This window comes from Pinus tabuliformis, chromosome Q (assembly GCF_031772625.1).
Source record: "Pinus tabuliformis cultivar Carrire ecotype Pingquan chromosome Q, CPIR1, whole genome shotgun sequence".
Taxonomy (NCBI): domain Eukaryota; kingdom Viridiplantae; phylum Streptophyta; class Pinopsida; order Pinales; family Pinaceae; genus Pinus; species Pinus tabuliformis.
Genome location: NC_142296.1, coordinates 347,369,942 through 347,394,880, shown reverse-complemented (window position 1 = coordinate 347,394,880; position 24,939 = coordinate 347,369,942). Strand labels below are relative to the sequence as shown.

Sequence of the window (24,939 nt, the reverse complement as noted above, 5' to 3'; positions counted from 1 at the left end):
GAGTGAGAATGACATTATAAGGAAGAATACATATTTGACTTTGACCAAATGTGTGCAAAGCTCAAAAAAGTCTAAGTTATTTGAGAATATTTATAATGGATTCATGTAATGACAAAATAGTTACAATAATCCCTTAAAAGCAGTAATAAGAAGTCAAATTGGAAATCACGAGGAGAAAGTCACCTAATTAATGAAGAAATGGACATTGCAAATTCATGACACTAATTAAGTTGTATAACAACAATGAACCATCATAAGAAGTCAAAGTGGAAATTAGGAGGAGAAAATTACCTAATTAAAGAAGAAATTGACATTGCAAATTCATGACACTAATTAAGTTGTATAACAACAATGAACCATCACATCACTAAGAACACAAACACAAGGCACAACACCATCCTTGAAAAAAACTACACAATCTACTTGATTTTATTCTTACACCTAAATATTCGGTACATAAAACAAAAATTATGAAAAACCAGTTTTATTAAGGTTATACATGGGTTTATATACAAAGAAAAATAAGTTTATATGCAAAGAAAAAAGCATAAAACTACAAAAGTTAGAATCCAAGTGAGAGATTTTTTTTGTTGTTTGAAAATTAAAAGACACATAATAAGAGTAAAAAAATGAGGCTAATGAATAATTTCTTTCAAAAAACAATCAACTTGAGTTTTCTACGTAAACATCATAAACTAATTAATATAATTTCATTTAAATTAAAAAAATTAAACAAAAAAATAATTGCAAAATCTAAATTTTATTTATTTTATAAATTATATAAACAATAATAAGTAAGATAAAGAATAAAAATAACACATATAATAAAAAGTTTTTTAATTAATATATATAAATAAAGAAAGTTCCTTTAATTTTAAATTTTAAATTTTATAATTAATTAATTATATATATATATATATATATATTTATTTATTTCAATAATTGGTGAATTGAATAGTAATTCGTGAATTGATAATTTCAATTATATATATATAGATATATATAATTTAAAATAATATATTTTATTATTTTGAATAGTAATGAGTGAATTGATAATTTCAAAAGGTTAATCTAGAAAGACCTAAGATCAATTAATTTGCAAATAGTTAAGATTAAATATGATTGTTACTATTCATCTTATTAAAAAATATAACCGATTGTTACTATTCACCTTATTAAAAAATCAAATCACTGGTAGGTGGGATTCTTGCCCTTTGTTTGTAGTATTTTTTCTCAATGGGAATGAGAAATTTTTTCTCAATACCAATGCTCAACTTGTTTGCGATTGTTCAACTTTCATAAATTTTTGCCATAAGGGCTAACATGTCTCCTTGTTTACGATTGTTCAACTTTCATAAATTTTTGCCATAAAAGCTAACATGTCTCGAGAGAATAGAACCAGAATGGAAGATGAATTAAACTCGCTAGCTTCCACTTGAAATATTATCATTTGACTATTTTTATTATTATATTTATATATTATGATTATGGTTATATGTGGCTTTCCATGAAGGAAACAAGGTTACAAATTGCTTCACAAAAGCATCCAAAGATGTTTAAATCTCTTCAAAGACATTTGAGAGGTTCAAAACTTCAAATAAACACAATAAAATTGAAAAAATACAAAATTGACCAACCAAAACCTGAGGAAAGACTATGAGATAACATGATCAAAATAGAGTTGGTTTAGTTGGGCCTTGTTGGCTAGGAACTCTTGGTTGCTTTACCATCTTGATCATCTTTTGCACTAGGTCGTCTTTAGTAATAATGGGGTTGATGTTAATCCCCTATGATCCTTGTTCTTTACTCAACTCTCATTCTAAAACTTTGAAGTTGAACGCAAGACTACTTTGCATAATACATAAATTCAACCTCCATTTTCCTTATTCTATTTAGAGCTTTTGGCTTCCACTTCCCTTTATTTTCCATCTTTTGGGCTATAAGTGTTGTTGCAAATCAATATAATTCCATTGCCTTGAACACTTCCATATCCCTAGACCTCGAAAAACTAGAATCTAGACCCAACCTTGAAATTCCCCCTCAATTTGATGTTTGGAAGGTCAAATATGTTTTTGGCAAACCATACCTTGACCCTCCACCTCTTGCTTAATCTCTCGAGGGGTCCTTTGATTAAAGAGATGCTTAGCATGTTCAACAACCCTTTCAACCCTTGTGATGCAAGGATGAAATTGGGCCTATGTGGGGGAAGTGAAATGGAATTCCTCTTCCTCAATCCTTTGTTGCTTGATTTAGGGCAATCCCTAACCGAAGAGTTTGCCATAGCTAATAAAAAGTCCTATACGCAAAGTGACACGAACAACCCAAACTTTACAATCATTGAAAATCTTGAGAAACCACAACTTCTTCGAAACACAAAGGAACAATCAACTTGTAAGTTCTTTGACAAAATATAGGCAAAACAAAGAGTAACCTAGTCTGCTCACTTTACCTTAATGACCTAGTGTTATAGACTATTAAATCCAAATTTTCATTTTTATTAAAAAATAATACATTACCTCAATCCCCAGATACCAAAAACAATTAAATCAAAATTTTCATCTTTATTAAAAAATAATACATTTTAATCTTTATCAAATAATATATAAAAATAAATACTTAAAATTATTTTGAACATAATTACACATTTTAATGGATAACAATAACCAAATCCAAAAATCTTAATTTTTATTATATATAAAAGTACACTAACATCAAAATTATATTTTGATATTATATAATGATTTTGAATAAATCTAAGTTTGAGATTATATATTGATATTATATGAAATTGTTTTTAGTGTGAATTTTTGGAAGTTTTTCCTGTAGGTTTTTCAATCTAATTTCTCTAAAATGCGGCAGGAATTTATTGAAATCACAAGTTTGATGGGTAACCCTTGCACAATCGAAGTTTTGATGGATAACTCAGTTTAAATAACACAAATCAAGATTTCACCTCAATTTTTTCGGCGAAAACATTGAAAAGTCCAAAAAAATCACACTAAAGACAAATCCATATTATATTATGATTTTGAATGTTTGAATAAATCTAAGTTTAAGATAACTTATTATTTAGTGTAATTTTAGCTTTTAAATTTTAGTGAAATTGGATATATACAATAATTGTTAAATAAAAATGATATATTATTATTTTTAAATTTTTAATCATTAAATTATTATTTTTATATATTATGATTTTGAAGGTTGAATAAATATAAGTTTAAGATAACCTATTATTTAGTGTAATTCTAGCTTTTAAAGTTTACCTTTTATTAATGTGAAATGGGATATATAAAATATTTGTTAAATAAAAATGATATATTATTGTTTTTAAATTTTTAATCATTAAGTTATTATTTTTATATATTATGATTTTGAATGTTGAATAAATCTAAGTTTAAGATAACCTATTATTTAGTGTAATTCTAGCTTTTAAATTTTAATTTTTATTAATGTGAAATGGGATATATAAAATAATTGTTAAATAAAAATGATATATTATTATTTTTAAATCTTTTGTCAATATCATTATTATTATTTTTGTCGTATCATCGTTGAAAATGTAATATTTGTTTTGTAATTTCATTGTTATTTTTTATTATATTTCGATAATATTCCGGATATTTATTAGAATAGCATAATTTTATTTTTGAGATTTCATTTTATATCAGTAAAAACATTGAGCTGATTGATCATTAAAAATTTAAAATTGAAAACTGAACCTGTATTAATTTGACAAATCCCACCCAGCATCCAACTAATGGCTTATTGCTTGTTTCAGTGTCCTTACACTTAACCATGGTTATCCATCTTTTCCCATCAAAAGGGTTTAAAAAAACATTATTCCCAGCTGAAGACTCCAAGGGATCAATACTTGTAGTAATGAATGGATGTTTGACTGGCGATAGAAAGCGCTCATTACCCTCCATTTCCCTGTGCTCGTCTTTAGGAGAAGAGGACGATGAGACCACCATCTGTTAACACAAGAGCAGAGAGTTGCAGGGTCGCTAAAGAATCCGGACTGCAGTGAGCAGACCGAGGCGTTCCAATGCATATGATGCGGCGTCTCAAGAGCATTGCGTCGGGCCGATCCTCCATCTCAGATCCGGTGAGCTCTCATCGTTTCAATCCGTTAAATTCCCTATTCTAGGGTATTCGTTTTTTTCAAAACCCTAGTTAAATAACAGAATGGCTGATTTTCCAAGGGCATGGGTATCCATCGTCCTTTTTTTTTAATTAATTTTATAAATAAATCGCTGTAGCACTGGGTCGGGGACTCATTGACTGCATTGCTATTGAATTTACGGGCATCTGTCTGAAATGTAAGAGTCGAGTAGCTCGTTCTGCACAGACCTGTCAATTTGCATTATAGTTTTTGAATATGTTAGAAAACGTATAAATGTGGGAGCCATGCGAGTCGATTGGCTCCAGTCTCCTGAATTAATAAGTGAAATTTCAGATGGTTAGACTTATCAGCATTGTGGGGTACTGCTTTCGAGTACATGGATTGGCAAACGACTGGGGAGGAGTTTGGAGGAATTTGGCTATCGTAAATGTTCATGCCTTGGAAGATAATTTTTTCTCGTTCCGAGCATCTGATTCCAAACTTACAAGCCCATTTCCGTAAATATCAAACCCACCTTCCCCTATTTCTGAAAACCTCGTGAATTTGAAACAAAGAGGTGGAAATTTTCTCTTAGTAGTAGTCCTTAAAGCAGCTCGAAGACAATTCGAGATGAAAACAGCAGAGATTATAGTAATGTTTACTGTTGATCAAAGATAGGCCAACGGGACTGAATTGTGTGTTCAGTATTAATCCCCCAATGGAAAGTGCTTAAGTCATCTTCTCTCTAGAAAATGACTAAAACAATCCGGATACGAGTGTAAAGTGAGGATGAACTGACAATCATGCAGGAAAGAATATTTATGTAAACAGGACTTGGAAAGCAAACCAGGTCACAATGAAAAGCGCCAGTTGGTCAAGCGGCTTCTAACGATCACGTGCTCCAGAGGGAGGAGCCTGATTCATCAATCGTTATGAAATCACCAATAATATGCTACGGAGAAAAGCCTGGACTAAAGAGAGCTTGCTACTAGAGGGGGGACGTCGGGGTTTCTGCACAGGAGCTCTCCCAGTATCCAAAGGCTACAGGTATCTAGAGGTTTTTGGGGGACGGGTGCAGTGGGGTTAGGGGAATCTGGTGATATGCTTCTGCCTATGAGTAATTTGCTGTGCACAGGAGAGGGAAGAAACCTCGCCATGATGGGAACTAGTGTTACCACTTTGTGGAGAGACATCCTCAGTAAGAAGGCCTTGTCTAACTGATCTATTACTTGTGCAGTATCTGCATGGCACTTAACATTCCCACTGCTAGAGATGGGATGAAAGGATGAAATCAATCTGGTAGATTTGGGACAACCATTCAGGGCTAAAGAAAGGGCACGCATGTGGCCAAAATGGTCCAAAATCGTTTTTAAGATATATACAATACTTTAATTGAATCAAGGCAGTAAACACCAAAATTTAACATTGGGCACTTAGGAAAGCCAAAATTTTACCTGAAGCGAGTACAGTTCTAAAACAACAGTACAGGTATGAAGTTATGCAGTAAAAACAGTACAGGCATCTACAGGTTGTTGGGGTGGTGGGTGAATCTGGTGATATGCTTCTACCCACGAGAAATTTGTTCTGCGCTGGAGAGGGCAGAAACCTCCCTCTGATGGTAACTAGTGTGATCAATTTGTGGAGAGATATCCTGAGTAAGAAGGCCTTGCCTTGCTGTTATGTTACTTCTGCAGTATCTGCATGGTACTTAACACTACCACTGGTTGAAATGGGCTGAGAGGATGAAATCAGTCCGGTAAATTTGGTACAGTCACACAGGGATAAAGAAAGGGTATACATGTGGCCAAAATGGTCCAAAATCTTTTTTATGGTATACACAATACTTGGATTGAATCAGGGCAGTAAACACCGGAATTCAATGTTGGAACTTGGGTGCTTAGGAAAGCCAAACTTTTACCTGGAGTGAGTATGGTTCTAAAACAACAGTACAGGAATGAAGTTATGCAGTATATACTAAAAACGACCACAAAACATGGAAAAGCAGCAGTTCAGACTGTGGTAACAGCGGTAGCAAAACAATGATTTTCTCCAGTTAAAATTGTGTCCCAGCTGAGATTTCATTCTTCAATTTCAAATGTTTGTATTCAATACCCAACAGAAACTGTGTAAAAATCTCAGATCGATTGTGTATTTCAATCCCAGTTCAGTAACGGTCTCAATCTGTACAATCAGTGCACTGTTCAAGCTCAATGCAGATATTCACAAAATGGTTTGAGCCATAAAGCAATACACTCTGCGCTGTACTTGTTTATGAACTGAAAGTTTGGGAAGACGACTTAAAATGAAAATCAAAGCAATTAAAATCAAGCCTAAAACTACTACTCATGGAGCCAATACACATAACAGCTTTAACTCTGGTGAGAGTCGAGACACTTTCAATTGTGAAGGAAAACCCACATTCAATGGATAAAACTGCTGGTTCAGCTGGAACACAGGTTTTGCATAACACAAAAAACTTCCGGCCAAGAAGCAAAGAGAAAGCCCAAAGTACTAAATTGGATTCAAGATACACAATTCTAGCTTTACTTTAGAAAAAAAACCTTGTTTTTGACCTCATGCAGTTATGTTGGATTGAAGATCCACAATTGTTGCTCTAATTTTAGAAAAAGACTTAATTTTTTACCTAATGCAAGAGGTTCAAACTTTTTGGGATGAACTAATAAAATCCACCAAGTCTATTGGCAAAACTAAGAGTCTTATGACTCGCATTCACTTGTTAATTCAATTTTCCCTCTTTCTGGCAATTACTACCACTGAAACAAACTGGGCTTGTTACATTCTTTGTGCTGCAGTGAATTTTTTAGGGATATTGTTTTTCTATTACAGTGATAAAACTTATTATTATTAACAAATCCAAAACAAGCACTGACTGGGAGGCAAGTCTCTGTCAAATCAATATTGCAAATTTCATGTAGGTGAATGTATTGCTGAGGCTCTGGAAAGAAACTTATCAGCAACATCAGGGAAAATCTTGGCAAACTTAAAAAATATAAAAAAGTATTTATCTTTCTTCAAATTTTTAAACACTAAAGCACCCTAGTTAAAGCATCAGAGGGACTAGCTCCAGACAGTTCCAGAGCAGGGGGCCCCTGGCCAATTCAATTACCTCCTAGTTCCATAGGAGCTAGTCCCTCGCTCCTACACCCCCCCCCGGATCATACGGCTCGACCAACCACCGGTTCCAGGGGACTTCGACGGTGAGCCAGTTGCCAGTTCATCGCAGAGCATCAGAGGGGCCTGCTCCAGACAATTCCAGAGCAGGGCGCTCCTGGCCTTTCCAATTACTTCAATTCCATAGGAGCGGCCAGAGATCTATTCAGAGTTTCCTTCTTTTGACCTTGGATGCTAGGAGTATCCCTCGCTTTCCCCCCGACAGGACCAACTGCTGGTTCCAGGGGACATCGACAGTGAGCGAGTGCCTAGTTCACTTCCCTCACCATTGGTCGTCAGACTTATGAGCCCTTGACATCTTTACCTCCATTGTGAGATCTTCCTATCTCACTCATTCTTTCTTGGCAGGCTATTGATTATTTTGTATCGTGCCATAGTCTTTTATATGCATGTCACAGTAGCACTACTGCTTGTTTCTTTCTTTCTTTATGTTATTTTCAGCATTTTCTAGGAGCTGTACTTGCACTCCCATATTATATTCATACTAATTGTACTCTTCTTCAGTCCCATTGACCTACTTTTGTGGAAATTTGTTGGACTTTAATAAAATTATCTATCTTATCTATCCCTTTGATGGGCAAACATAACAGTGAGTAACCCTGTCTTTCTCAATCCCTTGGTTTCCCTCATCAAACTTCATAGTGAGCAAAACAATCCAAAAAAACCAAAAAAATCTTGACTCAGTGGATATTTTCCATTTTCTCCTGATATATTACAGTGATATTTTCAAAATTTTGGGATCATTCAAAATTTGAAAAATTGTGGCTTTTTTATGGTGATATTATTCTGGCCTGGAAAACTCATGAAATATCGGAATGTTGGCTATATTTTGGCAACAATGGTCAAAATCTCAGTACTATTTCTAACTATAAGAAATATAACTACTCATATTCTCAGGATATTCTACACAGTAGCATATGATCAAACTTAGAAGCCTGGGCCTTGGCTACAACTGTCTTACTGATTTGCCACCACTACAGAACCAGACTTACAACAGCCAGAATTTAACTGTGTATTTTTCTAAAGTGTTGCTCCATATTGTAATGGCAGTACCAGTGTTTTCCCTTGGTTCCAAACCCAATCCTCGATGATGACAATACCTGTAATCTCCTTTCTCAATTGAGGAGTCCACTCAACAAAGATCCAATATATGTAAGGCTGTGGAAGCTGCGAAACAAGAGTTCCTGCTCCCTGTAGGTCCTATGGAACTATTTACTTGTTTATTGTTCTAATGAAAAACTCAGCTTGGATCCACTCAAAATGTGGGCAGTTTGTATCTTTCATAACATCACATAATTCATGCACTCGATTTTCCTTATCTGTTAAACACTAAATTCTGCTAAGTCTTCTGCTGAACCAGCAAACATTTCTTCTTGTAGTACTAAATTCCCTGCATGAATGTACTGCTCTTATGATCAAAATCTCATCTCTTGATAACTGATAAGATGCCAGCCACTCCACTGCGTTATGGGAAGAGGGTCTTTTGGGCAGTGCACAGATCTGCTATGCCATAGCATAATGGCCAAGGGATCTTCTAGGTTATTGCATTATCCTTCAACATGTTGGATTTATCTCAATGCTTCCAAAGAGTGACGATGAATTACTCATTACCTTTGCCAATCAGAATTGTTTTGCATATGTACCATGTCTGATTTACTGTTCCCAGGAATAATGGATTAATCACTGCCTTTGCCTAACAGATCTGTTTTGCATCTGTGCCATGTCTGATGGCTTTAGATGCTTCATAGAGTGCATAATTCATGCATTTTTGTTTTGTACCTATGTTTGATCTGTTTATATTTTCTCTGTAAAATTTCAGCAGTTTATTTTTACAATAGCTTATTTGTAATTGGGAAATCATTCAGGGAGGAGATGGTGGCATAAAAAGGGCTAAATTTGAACCTGAAACAGAAGTGGAGGCCGTTGGGTTATCTAAGAATGTGGCAGGTACAAGTGAAGTCTCGGAGCAGCATATGGCTGTTGTTTCTGTAGAGCCCTCTGTGGTTGCACATGGTACTTCAGACATGGCAGCAGTTCCAAAAACTAGAAATTCTGGTATTGACCAACTTCCAAAGGAAATGCATGATATGAAAATAAGGGATGATAAAGGCAAGAATCCAGATGACAAGGTCAATAGACAACAATTTTCTTTTTGTCTAAATTAGTTTCAGAATATATATTTTACATGGTAAATTAATAAACAGTGGTTACACTGAATTTGGCCAACATTTTAAAATTCTTGTTTGGATTGGCTAATTGTATTTGGTCTGTCAACTTCAGGAAATTGAGGCCACAGTTGTCAATGGCAATGGGACGGAGACTGGCCACATAATTTCAACAACAATAGGTGGTCAAAATGGGCAGCCAAAACAGGTTTGTAAGACTCATAATGCTTGTCAGTTCAGTTACACTCACTTTTTTCTGGTTTAATGTATTGAAATGGTGCTTATCTTCTTTCTTCCAAAATCTCAGGTGTTTGTATAAAAATGCGATTTTACAGTGCTGTTATGGACGTGTCCAATATTCTTTGCACAGTACAGATGCTCAAATATTTTGTTTCTTCTCTGATATTAAACTGCATATGCCTATAGTAACCATTTACGTAATTGTATAATTGAATGACCAATTTAGTTGAGAACACAAACAACACATATCTGTTTGGTGCAGAAGGAATCACTTTGGTTGGCAACTGGGAAATTCTGTGCATTTAATCCATATAAGACATTTGGTCATTATAATTGCAACTACTGTTATTCAGTCACTTGTCAAACCAGATATTGCCATTAGAAATTAGTGGATGGCCCCAGTATTCATAGACGACAAGCAAGTTACATTGTTATTTTCCCATCAAATACCTTATAAGTTATCTCATGCAGTCTTATAGGTTATGTTTCTATTCCATTATGTTCAAATTAGGTTCAGTGGTTTGTATCATCCATGATTATGATGCTTATATGGTTTTTAAATAGATACAACATAAATTTATAATAACATGGTTCATCGTTTTAGTACGAACCAATATTTTAACTTTTGGTTGGATGCAGAATCATGGCTGTAGAAGCCTGTACTTGTGTGGTGGAATTCCATAATTATAGGATTCAAGGAATCATCAAATTCGCTTCTTCAAAAAGCTCAGAGATAGAAAACTTTTATAAACTATATTCCGATAGTATCCGGAAAGCCTCTTATCCTAGGAATGGATAGAGATGCAGATTGGGTGTGTGTGCAGCACTGAATTTAGAAGGTTCTGATAACATTGGTTAGATGTTTCTTATTTTAGTGAGCTTGTTATATTGTAGTTCTTTTGGTATTTCTTTGAATTTTCTATCAATGAACTTATTATTTGCCTTCCTCAGAGACTCTATTGCTAACTCAATTCTCATAGCTCTCATCTGTAGAACTCGTTTTTGATCATGCTCTATGCTTTTTCTTCTACAGATTCTTGAAACTAATTTACATCTTTGGGCATTTAGCTTGCTTCAATTTCTTTTTTTTCGCAAAAGCTAGTTGACCCAAAGTTTTATTGCTAGAATTCCTGCTAAAGTTGCCTCTGTTGACTTTAGTTGCCTGTTAGCTATCACCGAACTTGTTTTGTCAAGCTTAATGATTGTAGATTTATAAAGAAATTAAGTTGGACCTATTTAAAAATGTCTACGGTAAAAGTTAAAAATAATGTTTCTTTGGTCCTTTTTTAGTATTTCCCATGATCATGTGGGAGTCAATATTATTAGATTTCTTTTGCTTAATTTGAAATTTATGCCTTTGGATGTTTCTCCGAGTTAAATTTTTTACGTTAAAACAAAAGGTCTAACTGGCTTTTTTTTCAGTGAACACGTGAAAGACCTTCCTATTCTAAAGTATTTACTATTTATGAATCAAATTATTAAGTTTTCACAATCGCATTGTTTGCCTCATCAATCTTTAAGTCACTGTGGTCTCTCTTTGCTAAATTACACATTATTTCTTAAAACCATCTTTCAGAGTGCTCTCCTGTCTTCATTCCTTTCAGCATCAATTTTTACTTTTTAGAAGAAAGCTATGACACTGTCTAATTCTTGTCACAATTAGATGTTGCCAAGTCACAACCATATCATGGAAAATATAGGATAAACTGAAATATGAATATGAGCATCATTCCTAAGGTGACAACTGACAAGGTGTGGTATTATTACGAGTCATGATCATTGATAACTTCAGTCAGGTGATTTTGGATTTGGACCTTGCCTTTGAGGCAATCATTTATGACTGAAAGTTGCACGGATATATGAAAGTATATCCGTTGGAATCTGTTTGCATTTGATCAAAAGTGAGGGTTATACATTTGTTCATTAATACAAAGATTGTGTTCCATATAAGCTTTGCTTGTAGGGTGAGAACAAAAGCAAGAGGAAAGCTTTGATATTTGATTGTCAAGTGCAAGGATGCCTATTATGAAGAGACAAGTTTAGCACATGATATGGAGAAGGTGCATGATGACAATTTATCATGGGAACAAACCTTTGAAGTATTGGATGAATAAACAATAGTCTGATTAAAAATATTGATGGTCAGAGTTGGACCCAAGTTGAGATTAGTTGTGAGTCGTGAGGATTGTAGGATCGATTATACACTACCAAACTTGCATAAACATATGTAGAGTAAGAAAGATCAGGTATTGAGAAACTGCTAGTATGCAAGAGGTTCAATTGAATCCAAAGCTTGTGATGAAGACTGATTCAACCAGATTACAAGATGTGTAAGTGGGTATGTTGGCATTCTTAGTGTGGCTTTCTAATTCTTTTTATTTGTGTTTTCCTGTTATATATCACATCCTCCATTTTCATATTATTCATATCTCAATCCAGTATTATTGTCTGTTTGGTACGTGTTATATGCAGTATGTCAATCCCTATTGAACTAACATTCGATGAAGCAACAATTGGCACAGATATCTTGCAAGGATGAAATTTGACATGTGCACTTCACTTGGCCTTTTTCATCAGTTGTTTGATGTATTTAAGGTTTGCATTTTATTTGAAGAAATTGTCATCTATTTACTCTCCAATTGTTTGATGTTGATGACATATTAGAACATACATTCTGGTCATTCTAAACTTACGGTGAAAATGAATGTTACCAATACGGCTTATCATTTTGTGTACTGCTATACTGGGTTCAAACTTCTTGTCAGAGTAAGAGTGGAGGGCATAAGCTTTCTACTCATAAAGTTTCTACAATGCTTATGAATGCATTTTAATTGTCAACTTTGGATGTAAATTAGTATCATCAGTTGGAACTATTTGGTACTATTGCTTGTATCATCTCTAATGAAAACATACAAAATATGGACATGTGCTCATTTCATAATGAAGGTGCTAGAAGGTAAGTACATCTGCTTAGCCTCTTGGACATGCTAGTTTGCCTCACTTCATGCAGTCCCATTGCATTATCACTTTATGAATGTGTCTTATCCTATGTCACAAGGTTCGTCGAACTTTAACCTTGAGGTTTGAATTTTGGTGAACCTTAAAATTTTTTTGAGGTTGGGCGAACCTTAATTTTTTTTTGAGGTTTGGCGAACCTCATAGCCATTGACCAAGTGCATAGATCAAAACTCATAACCTCATGTTACAACTCAAATTTGTAATTTATCCTTACTGTTTCCATTTCCGTGATAACATTTTTGATGTTTACTGATGTTGATTTCTTACTATTTTATCCTATATATATATATATAAACAAACCTAATGGCGAACCTCGTCCGAACCTCATAAAAAAATTTGAACTCAAACCAAACATAATCATTGCCGAACCTGAACTCGAACCCGAACCATGTGACATTCGTCTCTTCTAGGATGGCAAGGGCAAGGCTTTTCTGAGTCTCAACAACATATAAACTCTAGAATGCCTAAAGCATCCTGAACGGACCCTTTTCTTGGTACATAAGCTTTTGTACATGTTCATTAATATAGATTATAATGCTTGCTGGGGTTTGAGAGGAGTGCATGAGGCATATAAAAGGTAGTGGCATTAAAAAGTGCTTATCATGCTGATGGTAGTCATGCTTATTATGAGCAGATGCACAACAAGATGATATAAAGATTGGCATTGAATTATGATATAAGGTGAAATTCTGCTAGCCAAGGAGGGAGGCAGGAGAGTTTGTTTATGATCCCATTCACAAACGTTGATATGATGTGCAGTGATTTGAGAATCTATAGTTAATGTGGATTAGCTAATGTACTTAGGGATTGTGTTATAAGGTTGTTTGCCAAGGAGGACATTTCCAATTGGGGCCCCATTTCCGTATTCCACATATTGTACATGGACATGCTTGGACACATGGCAATCGTGTGTCAGATGCATGCCTTATGCGTGTACCGTGTGTCTGGCCTTAAAAACAGTATTTCATTGGTATCTCTCACTTTCAGCTATGGGGAAAGAGTTCTCATGGTCTCGCATTGTGCAGGTTAAAGGTAAAATTGGAATCCCTTCAAATCTCAATTTTACCTTTCACCTGCACAATATCAAAATATATATATATATATATAACGTGTCCCGTATGTCCTGTTTCTGGGGTTGATGTGTCATGTGTTGGATACTCATATTTTTAGAATATTTGTAAATTCCTGCTAAAGTTGCATATTGTAGCTTTAGAATGGGAGAAGAAATGCTGTAATCTTTGTAAGCCACATGAGGCTATAATTAGTCAGTGATCATGTGTACCTCGTTTATAATAAATGCTTTTTAAGACTTAGAGAAAGCATTCTAAGATAAATTCTTGCATGCAAGGACTCTGTTGATTCTATATTTATGTCATCTATTATTATTCTTTTATGTGGTTCTGTAGTTTGTTGGCTTAGCTAATACAATCTGTTATGTATTATCCTTCTGTTCGTTTGTAGTGTGTTTTTTGAAACAAATGCCAGTGAACTTGTATTGTTAACAACAATTAGAGTGCTTCTTGTATTTTTTTTTTTTAACAAGAATGGTTGATTTTTATTAAGAAGTAAGGTTGGGCCTGAGCCAAACAACGCCTATTACATAGAGCTTCAGCTGTATGATTTCTGGCGATTCAGAATCCTCTAAATCCGGCTTTATCCATTGGGCATTCGCTGATACAATTGATTCTTATGAGATTACTTAAAGTTCCTTGATTAGCGCTGAGGAACCTAAAAAGAGGGGAGACATCTAAGGATCCTATTCCGCTTTTCTCTGGTAGGATAAGGCGAACCTGACATTGCCCAAAATCGATTCCAGCAGCTCGACTGACTGTATCCTCTGTTTATGAAAACATTGCTGAGCCGTTTCATTATCTCACTGTTTGAGAGTTAAATGCTTAAGTGATGATTGCGTTAGCTGTGTCTAGCCCGTTGTGAGGTTCTTTTTATACTGCTGGAGCAGTGATGAATCATTGTCGTGCATCATCTGCGATCATCATCGTCTAAACAACGTTTGTCAACATGTAACAAGGCCGTGGATCAGCATCGATCTTCAGCGTTCAGATGAGGTTTGGATGTATGCTGCCTATGCCAAGCTTTGGGCATTCATGGAAACAGAGACATTGCATAGGGAGAGTGTAACATTGGCTGCCCTGACTTTGGACCGCTGGTCTTCTCTGTTAAGGAATTGGATGCCTTTGTGTTGCTTCATCATTCTTTGACAGAAAGCCTTGAGCTAATAAACATCCCTTATTTGCCATGATGTCAGCGTCCTTGTTCAGAGTTCGGAGGATATGGTAGAATGAACATGTTAAAATTGGCAACTAGGGCCAAACTCCATGTGAGTCATCTTATTTATGGCAGCTGATATTTTTCATGGATCCCTCTCATCGAGAGGCGTAGGATTGATCTAAAGATTATCCGATTCTGATAAGTATTCATGGAGTTATGAATTTATTTGCGTTATAAGACAATTCGTCAAGGTCGGCCAGCAACCAAATAAACCCCACATGTGCTCAACGTTTTAGTATAAATAGAGGTGGCCTTCAAGTCATTTCAACACGGTTGGGATCTCTTCCTCTCTAGTTGTCTTTGGGTTTTAGACTTTAGTAGGAGGAGAGATCCTAAGGAATAACGTTGCCCTAATCTAGAGGGCAAAAAGCTGGAACTGCTGGAAAAGCCGAAAAAGCTAGAACTGCCGGAAAAGACGGAACTGCCGGAAAAGACAGAACTGCCAGGGAAAGCCGGAAAAGCTGGAACTGCCGGGAACAATCGGAATAGCCGGGAATAGCCGGAAACGCTGGAACTGCTGGGAACAATCGGAATAGCGGGGAACAGCCGGAACTGCCAGAACTGCGGGGAATTGCCGAAACAGCCGGAGCTTCTATCTCCGAAGGAGAGCAGCATGCAAGGGACAGCTAACTAACATTGGGACAGTTGTATGGTACTTAGCAGCAAATACACCAAGCATGCAATGTTACAACTAGCATGCAAGGGACAACTAGCATGCAACAACAAGCATGCTAAGGACAACAAGCATGCTAGGGACAATAAGCAAGCAAGGTGCAGCCAACACATAGGTCAGGATGGCAACATGGTGCAGCAATGGCACATAATGTAGTACAGTGATGGGTACAGTCATGATTAATGAAGTGTGATGAGATGCAGCATAGTGATGATGGGTGCAGCGTGGTGCAGCGCGGTGAGGTGCAAGTGTAGCGTGATGATGAAATGCAACACAACGATAGGTGAAGGAGTCACCTTGGAGAATTAGTTGAAGCATCATGTCTTCAACTGATCTCATGTATCATCTTCTTAGAGATGATCTATGCTCTTATCTAGATAAGTCAAAGTGTTGACTTCTGTTGTAAACATACTATCTCTCTCTCTCTCTTTGCTGAACTATTGAAGAACATATAAGAAGAATTGATCAAGGGTATCCCCACATTGGGGTTTGTCCCTGGCTAGCGCCACATTTTGTGTCCTCTTATCTTGGCTCGTCTTCTGCAATTTATGTTTATGTTCTATTTGCAGTTTACTTTAACGCTGATGTGATTGCTAATCTGGAAAAGATATGAAGCTAACTGTGGAAATTGAAATAAATTGCTCTAAGCATAGAACATACCTAAAATTAACAGAACAGGTAGTGAAGTTCTGCAGCAGATTTCTTAGTCTTTCAAGGGTCTTGTTGAGCGCTGAGCTATTGAGTTGATCACCAGTGTTTAGGATTTTTATTAGGATTTCCGAATCCCCAAAGACTTGAAGGTTTTCCCCTTTGTTCCCCTGAGCAAGCTGACACGCTTTGAGCAGTCCTAGAATCTCGGCTTGGTTATTAGTGCTTTGTCCTAGGCCCCAATTGAAGCTGTCCTTTTTGTGCTCTTCTGAGGAGTAGATTACTCCCCTTACCCCTGATATCCCCGAGTTTCCTTTGGAGGCTTCGTTGAAGAATATCGAAACTTTGCCCTGTTTTTTCCACCACTTTTGAAAGTTCGACTTAGAGATCCGAAGCCGCCACTCTGGATTGAGGCAAGGCCGGGAGGGGTTCTTTTTATTGCTGGCCCGCCTGAGGGACTCGCCTAGCCAGCTGATCTCTTTGGGGAGGAGAGAATTGTTTGACTTATGAGGTCTATTTTCGTAAGTTTCCAGCAGTAGAGCTTTGGCTTGGCAGTCACTACATTGGTGGATTGTAATCTGTTGTTGAAGATGGCTTCATTCCTAGCTAACCAAATTCCCCAATAGATGTATTTTGGAGTTGCATTCCAGATTTTGGCCCATGTTGATTTGCTCTTCATAGTGTGAGGATAACGCTCTTTCCATGAGACGAAGAGACTAACTACTGAAAGCTGCGCTGGAATTTGGGCGTTGAGCCCCAACATTGCTTGCAACCATACTTCTTGAGTGAAGGGGCAGTCGATGAACAGATGTTCAATCGTTTCTTGAGCCATGCAACAGAGAGGGCATCTATGGGGACCGATAATTCCATGTTTCACTAAATTATCTCCAATGAGGACCCTTCTGTGCATGAGAATCCAGTAGAAGAAATTGATTTTTTAGAGACCAGAGGGGTCCCAAACATGCTGCCAAAGCATTGTAGAGTGGATCTGAGGTTGTTGTTCTTGAAGAGATGCAAAGCCCTGTAGTGATGAGTAAGCTCCAGTCTTCCCCCAGCCCCACTTGTCCTTCGAATGGAGATGCACAGGAGCTAGACCAGAGAGCTTAGCTAGAAAGAGGTGAAGTTGAGGGAGCATCCAGTCAGGGGGGCAATGGAGAGCCCAATTGCTCTAGTTCCCTCCGGAGTCCCAAGAGCATATATCAGCAAGCTTGTGAATACCTTTCTGGATCAGTGTTTTAAGATTCGGCCGGCTCGGAACCGACTCGACCGAGTTGGTCAGAGTCAAGGCCTCACTGGGTCGACTTAGCCAGTGAACCGGTTCGGCCGGCTGGGTTATTACCGAGTTGGCTGAGTTGTCTAACAACCCGATTGGCTCGGTAATAACCCGACCAACTTGGCGGAGTCCGAGCCTACTCGGCCGGGGTGGATGACAACGGCCCGTGAACTAAAATACAATGATTTTTATTTTTTATTTTTTTGCTTTTGGGGGACTCCAAAGTTTTTACTATGATACTTTAATGGTTTTTTGTCCCTAAATAAGTTTATCTCGCTTGATCTTGAGAGGTTTGTTTAGGTGGTATCACATATGTAGTAGAGATTCCTTAAGGGATAGCTTCATTCTTCTTCAAAACCTTCCAATAGGTTCTTTGCCCCTTTCTTAAAGCAAACCTAACTTTGTGGCCCCAACCTTGGCCCTCCAAAGATGAGCATCGAGCCTTGAGTTGATTCCATGTCATGCTACACCCCTTGATGAGCCTCCAAATTCTAAAACACTAAACTTAAAAGCTTGGATGTTGGACTATTTGATGATATGCCCAAATGCACTGAAGATGCCGCTTGGCTGGCCTTGACCCTATTTTGGTGGATGGTACCTTTTTCCAAAGCATAGATGAGGATGGTTATCATTGAGATGACTTAGGAGGGCTAGCACATCCCTCTTTGATGTCAATGCTTACCCTTAGGGGAGCCATGTCACTCACATGCTTGAAAAGGGTGACATAGGGTCTCTCCTAGATGACATCATGGTGGAGGATGCACCTTTTGAAGATGTACACATGCACTTTGGGACTTTCCTGGAGTGAGGAACACTCTTGGACCCTTGTATTAGTTCCTTGATGACTTATAATCTATTTTGGAGGATAACTCCATTTCTAGCCTCCTTGGTTATGTGTTTTTGTTTTGATCTCTATATCATCATCGTGTATGTATTGGATAGTGCACTGGGTGCCATTTTGATATAATGGATATATACATGAGCCTAATTTGATCATATGTTGTATTCTATCTATATTCTAATGCTGTGTGTTTGGAAACATGAATGAAAATATTTAAAATTATGTTTTTTTTTATAAAAATAAATAAATATTTAATGTATTTTTTACAACGACCGAGTCACTGAATCGAGTCGACAGAGTCGGAGTTTTAAAAAATTGTTTTGGATGAGCTAGTCACGCAAATTTGCAATTTTAGGGGCAAATTTTTGGGGTTGGATGCCCATGATCTTGTCTTCCCACAGCCCAATTCTTTTTCCGTTTCCTGGGATTCTGTAGAGATGGTCTTTAAAGAACTCCCAGCCTCGGCTGCAAAGCTTCCATAGCGTGGTTCCTTTGTAGGAAGCTCCTTCATCCATATTATTTATTGAGAGTCTGTGCAGATACTTTTTAATTAGAACTTGGCTTACAGGATGTCTTTGATTTGAGAAGATTTTCCAGAGAATCTTACCTCCCAAAGCCAGATTGGCCAACCCGGGATCTCTTACCTGTAGTCCGCCTTCAGATATTGGCCTTTTCACTATGTCCCAGCTTACAAGGTGAAATTTTTTTTGGTTCCCCTTTCCTCCTTGCCATAGGAAATTTCGAATCAGCTTAGATAGCTATTCGATGATCATTTTTGGAGCTAAAAGAAACGAAGCCTGGTAGATAGGAAGGGAGGAGAGAACAAATTTAACAAGAATGAGCTTCCGACTGTGGTAAGCCACTGCCCGCCCCATGCAGTCATTTTTGCCTTGATTTTGTTGATAATTTCCATCCAATGAGGGGCCTTGTTGGTTCCCAATGTTAAAGGTAGGCCTAGGTACTTGAATTTGTCCCAAGAGACGTAGCCGGTGAAGCCCAGGGCTTGGGCAATCCTGAGAATAGTTGCTGGTCTACTGCCCAGCCATACACAACGCTTTTCCTCTTGTTGACCATAGCTCCGGAGACTCTGTAGAAGCTTTGGATTACTTCATTGAAGGCCCTTGCAATTTTAATGGAGGCTCCTCCCATAAGGATAGAGTCATCGACGAACAAGGCATGATTGATTGGTGTTGTTCCATTTATCGCCCTGATGCTTGGAAGTGTCCCATTGAGCTTCTCTGTTGTAAGCTTTCAGCTCAGGGAATTTGCCATCAAAATGTACAGGAAGGGGGACAGAGGGCAACCTTGCCTAATGCCCCTCGAAGCTTTGAAGTAGTTTGCCGGCTTGCCATTTACTAGAGGGGCTATCCAAGGTTCTCCAATACATGCTTTAATCAATTTTATAAAATCAGGACTGAAACCAAATGCAGAAAGAACTTGGAGGAGGAAAGAGTGCCTTACTTGGTCAAAGGTGTTCGCCATGTCCAGCTTAATGAGCATACCTTGCTCTTTGCGTTGATGGTTGGAATGGATGATTTCCTACACTAGTATCATGTTGTCTAGGATATGCCTGCCTTTGACAAACCCACCTTGGTTGGGAGAGATGAGTTTTTCCAGCAACGACTTTATTCTATTTGCAAGTAACTTGGTGAGTATTTTGTAGGATGCATTACATAGCGAGATTGGCCTAAAGCGATCGAACGCCACCGGGTTCGCTTCTTTTGGGATTAGTGCTAGGAAAGTGGAGTTTGTGCTTCCTCCCATTTTGGCTTTTTGGAGGAAGCCTTTGATCATTCGGTACAAATCAGCCTTGATGATGTCCCAACAGATTCTATAAAAGTGGATGGAGAACCCATCGGGTCCTGGAGCTTTGTCTGGTTCCATCTTCCATATGACATTGCTGATTTCGTCTTCAGTGAAGGGCTTCAGGAGTATTGAGTTATCCTCCTCGTTAACCAGTCTTGGAACGTGCTTGAGGAAGTCTTGTGATTCCTCATCATCATCCACACCTTCTTCTTTGTACAATTGCTGGAAATGAGAGGTTGCAACCTCTTTTATCAGAGTTGTGCCTTTGAGAACAGCCCCATCTGGTGAGGTGATTTCAACAATGTGGTTTCTAGAAAGTCGAGTTCGAATTTGCTTGTGAAAGAAGGTTGAATTTTTGTCTCCAGACACAAGCCAGAGATTGCGTGATTTGAGCCTCAAGGATTCTTCCTCCTCTCTGAATGATTAGAGAGTGCTGAGTTGGAGTTCTTGCTCGATCTGAATTTCTGAGCAGGTAATGTCTTGCAGCTCCAGGCCCCTTTGCAAATCAAGCAATTGCTTTATATTCTGTTTTCTATGACTAGTGGGGGAGTCTGTGGGATTTTTTATCCATTCTTTCAAGGCTGTTTTGGTGGCCTTTAGCTTTTGCTCCCACACATAGCTGGGCGATCCAAGAACATGGGTGGACCAGGCCTTCTTGACTGTATCCATAAACCCTTCTCTGTCTGCCCAAAGAGGGTTGAACCGGAAGGGGATTGGCCCCAAATTTTCCTCTTCTTCCAACAAAAGAAGAATGGGTTTATGATTTGAAGTCAGCTTTGGCAGAATTTTTGTGGAAATGATCTTCTTTTCGGAGAGGAAGGTGCTCTGAAGTAGGAATCTGTCCAACCAGGCTGAAATGTGCTCCGCCCCAACTCTGTTATTTGTCCATGTGTAAAGCCTTGTTTTTGGCTTAAAGTCCAGTAAATCCCATTGTTGAATCAGGTCTTCCACGAAGGGAAGGAAGTGGTCCTTGCTGTTGATTCCTCCTCTTTTTTCCTTTGGGTCAAGGATTAGATTGAAGTCTCCTGCTAGAATTATATTCTTGAGGGAGTAAGCTTCAAGGAAATCAGATAGGGTTTGCCAGCAGTCTTTCTTTTCTGCATAGAGGATAGGTACGTAAAGATTAAAGAGAGCAAAGGTAATCTTACTAGGAAGGTGCCGGAGTTCGGTGTAAATCCAATGCTGCGTCTGAAAGGAGCTCTCAAGTTGAAACTTGTCTTCCTCCCAGAGAGTGGCAAGCCCACCGCATGTACCCCTTGCACTTACTGCTTTTCCGGCTTTTGTTTTCCATTTTACTTTGCTGAGTTCCAAAAGGGCTTCCCCTTCTATTTTAGTCTCTTGGAGCATGAGGATCTCGGGAAATTCTAATTTCAATAGGTTCTTGACTGCTTTAGCTTTTGAGGGATTCCCCAGTCCTCTGCAATTCCAAGAGACTAATCGCATTATTTACTAGCAGAGGGAGGGGTAGTACCTCCCTTGGGAGGCCTGGTTCTAGTATTTCTGTCGATGGACATCTTAATCGTGGGCTGGCTGCCTTGCATTTTTTGTCTCTCCGCCTCTTCTTCTCTGGCCTCTCTGTGAGATTTCTTCCCCACTCTTTTCGAAGGCCTCTCAGTTGTCTCATTTTCTGAGGATACCGAAATCTCTGGAGTCTTCTTCCTTGTCATATTTGCATAGGTTGGGGAACTAGAGACACCTTTTGGAGTTCCGGTTTGGAGAGGGCCTGTTTCCTCCTGCCTTTTGTCTTCTTCCATGGTGATGGCCTGCTGTTCAGCCTCTTTATCTGCTGGATCTGGGAGTTTTTCTGGTGTACTGAGTATTTCAAAGGGATTGGTGGGTATGTCTGCTCTTGGAGGGACTGAGCTCCCCTTCGCTTGGACTATGGGAGGAGCACCACTCCCCGTGAACACTCCTTTCCCTTTGGTTTTGTTGTTCTGCTTAGTTGTTCCTGGTTTCTGGACCTGAGTCCATTGATCTCCTTTCGCATTCTTGGCCCCCTCCTCTGATTTCTTTTTACAGTGCTTGGCAAAGTGCCCATAGCCATGGCAATGCCGACATTTAAATGGGAGTTGCTCATAATCTAGCACTTGGATGTGAGACCAGTCAACCATCGTGAGTTTTATAGCTTCAGGGAGGCCTTCCTCCAGGTCAACTTCTACACAAATTATCGCACAGGAGTACTGGTCCCTCCTTTTTGCTCGATCGATGTATTTGCCAAGTTTATTGCCTATGGTTTCTAAGGATTTGGGGTTCCAGCAATGCAGAGGTAAACGAGGCAAGCACACCCAAACAGGGACAGGTGAGGGCACATCCAGCGTTGGATCGAAGTCTGGAGTCCATTGATTCAGGTACAAACCTTGAAGCCCTATGAAATACGAGCCATTTCAAAAAATGAGGTTCCTGTCTTCTATCGCTTCAAATACGAATACAAAGAAGCCTTTACTGACGAAGTGACTTTTGATTCCTTCCTTGACAAGAGATCGCCAGTTCCTTTGCACCCAGGCATCTACAACTTTAGGCGAGGGCCATAGCCCAGTGAACTGTCCAATAAGCCCTCTTTCTGCTAGGTTCAACGCGCTTTGCAGGGTTCTTCAGTCGGCAGAGCAACTGTGGGGATGGATTCCATTCTTTTGACAAACTTCTGTTGGTTTTCGGTTGCTGGCCGTTTATTGCATGCCGCTACCGGTTCCCGGAATGCAGATAGCTTAGGTGGAAGGGGAGGATCTAGTTCGCGGCCCCCTCCTGGGGCCATGGCGATGGTGCTGCGCGCAGTCTCTCGCTGTGTCGGCTCCTCTCGCACGCGCAGAGCTTTTCGCCCTCGATTCGTTCTTGCATTTAATGGCCATGTATATTGTTATATATTAGATAAAGGCAGGTAACACCTCAATGCTACAAAATGGAAACTATCAATACTTGGACATTCTATATTGCTATTATTTACATGGTGAAGAGTAGACAACATCATTTCCTTGCTCAGAGTATGAGTCTATCTCATAAGTGGAAATAGGTTATGTTGTTTACTCCTACATGTTTGTTCTTGTTCAATGTCTACATTTATGTCACATGCACAGACATTTCGATAGTCTGAAGTTCTTATTGGCAATGCTAATATTGAATTGTCAAACTATCAGTTGGTTCCCAAGTAATGTTGTTGTATTCTCACTCACATACAACTTGGATGTAGATTTATCTAATAATTCTGATCAATTTAAAATTGAATAAAGCTAGTGAGCAAGCATTAGAATGGGTTAAATACTTCAGTCAAAGACCTTTAGTACCTATTTATAATTCAAATTGAAAAGCTTATTATGAAGATTTCTATGCCGATTTATCTATTCATTATGAACAGTAGGCATTTCCAGAATTTTGCATGCATTATATGTAACTCAATTATGTCTATAATTGTATAGGATCAGTAATGAAATATAGTGTATCCAAAATTATAGATACAAGTTTTTCCTGAAGTACACTAGACCGAAAAATACAAAATGGTTGACAGATAAAATACATTATATTTGGTAAACTGAAATGTATCAAAACTGCCAGATAAAGAAAATTTAAATAGTTCTTTAGTATTCGCACACACAAAAAATAACAATTTGACAATATTGTATTTTATTTTAGTTTTACTATACATATGGATAGATTTTATGTAACACCTATTCTGTATGATATAAGAGCATAATTGATATCCCTGATTATGAATATTTTCCAAATCTTGATATTTATCAGTGTTTAACTGTATGTTGGCGTTTTAGCTGACTTAACAATTTGTCTTTTGGGGTTTGATGTATTTTTTGGACCAAGTAATTATAAACATATAATATACATACAATACAGGTCAATTTAGCTTTTTGGACATTTTCATACAACTTTGTCCAAGACAGCAACACAAAGATGTATGAGAAATTACTTGTCAGATATGAGATAAGCATTGTTGCACAGTTATGAGATAAGCACATTAATGTTTAAGTAGAACTGTTAATACATGCATTTGGATGGTTTTTCTGGCTACATTTGTGTGGAAGCAGCTATGTTTAGTAACACTGAACATAAATTTGCCTGGAAATTTCTCTTACAGACCATCAGATACAGGGCAGAACGTATTGTGGGCACTGGGTCATTTGGTATTGTTTTCCAGGTAAATATGAATTCTGATCAATTCTATTTTAGGAGGTGTCACTAGTAAGATCTGCATATCTACAACCTCCATCTTTCTTTTCACTTTGAGAAAGCTGTGCAATTGTTCCATGCTTCTTGAAAGTAAAAAGCTAGACAACTATGAATTTAATTGAGGTTATGTTAATTTTCCTATTCATGCAAAATCTAAAATTATTTTACAGGCCACATGCTTAGAAACTGGAGAGGCTGTTGCCATAAAAAAAGTGCTGCAGGATAAGAGATACAAGAATAGAGAACTGCAAATTATGCGCATGCTTGACCATCCTAATATTGTTCAACTCAAACATTGTTTCTTTTCAACTACGGACAAAGATGAATTATACCTCAACCTTGTATTGGAGTATGTACCTGAAACAGTGTATCGAGTTACAAAATACTATAGTAGGATGAACCAACGTATGCCATTGATATATGTCAAACTATACACCTATCAGGTATGTTTATGCCATACAGATTAAACTTATGTCTGACAAGGGATTTGCCATTTATCTAATTTATATTCTATGACAT

At 37.8% G+C, this 24,939-nt stretch overlaps 1 protein-coding gene across 1 annotated transcript; it reads left to right on the top strand.

The window, feature by feature from the left end:
- Nucleotides 1-3,843: 3,843 nt before the first annotated feature.
- Nucleotides 3,844-24,887, top strand: LOC149219612 (shaggy-related protein kinase theta-like). The gene is made up of 5 exons (XM_089386872.1): nt 3,844-4,105; nt 9,160-9,423; nt 9,575-9,667; nt 24,329-24,388; nt 24,591-24,887. The coding sequence occupies exons 1-5, from the start codon at nt 4,046-4,048 to the stop codon at nt 24,885-24,887; spliced, it is 774 nt and encodes a 257-aa protein (XP_089242998.1). The 5' UTR covers nt 3,844-4,045.
- Nucleotides 24,888-24,939: the final 52 nt, after the last annotated feature.

What these genes read in the sequence shown, in the direction of transcription:
- LOC149219612 (XM_089386872.1), top strand. Translation starts at nt 4,046, where the DNA reads ATGCATATGATGCGGCGTCTCAAGAGCATTGCGTCGGGCCGATCCTCC. An exon ending in GATCCTCCATCTCAGATCCG is followed by an intron (nt 4,106 to 9,159) that starts GTGAGCTCTCAT and finishes GAAATCATTCAG; the next exon opens with GGAGGAGATGGTGGCATAAA. An exon ending in AAAATGGGCAGCCAAAACAG is followed by an intron (nt 9,668 to 24,328) that starts GTTTGTAAGACT and finishes TTTCTCTTACAG; the next exon opens with ACCATCAGATACAGGGCAGA.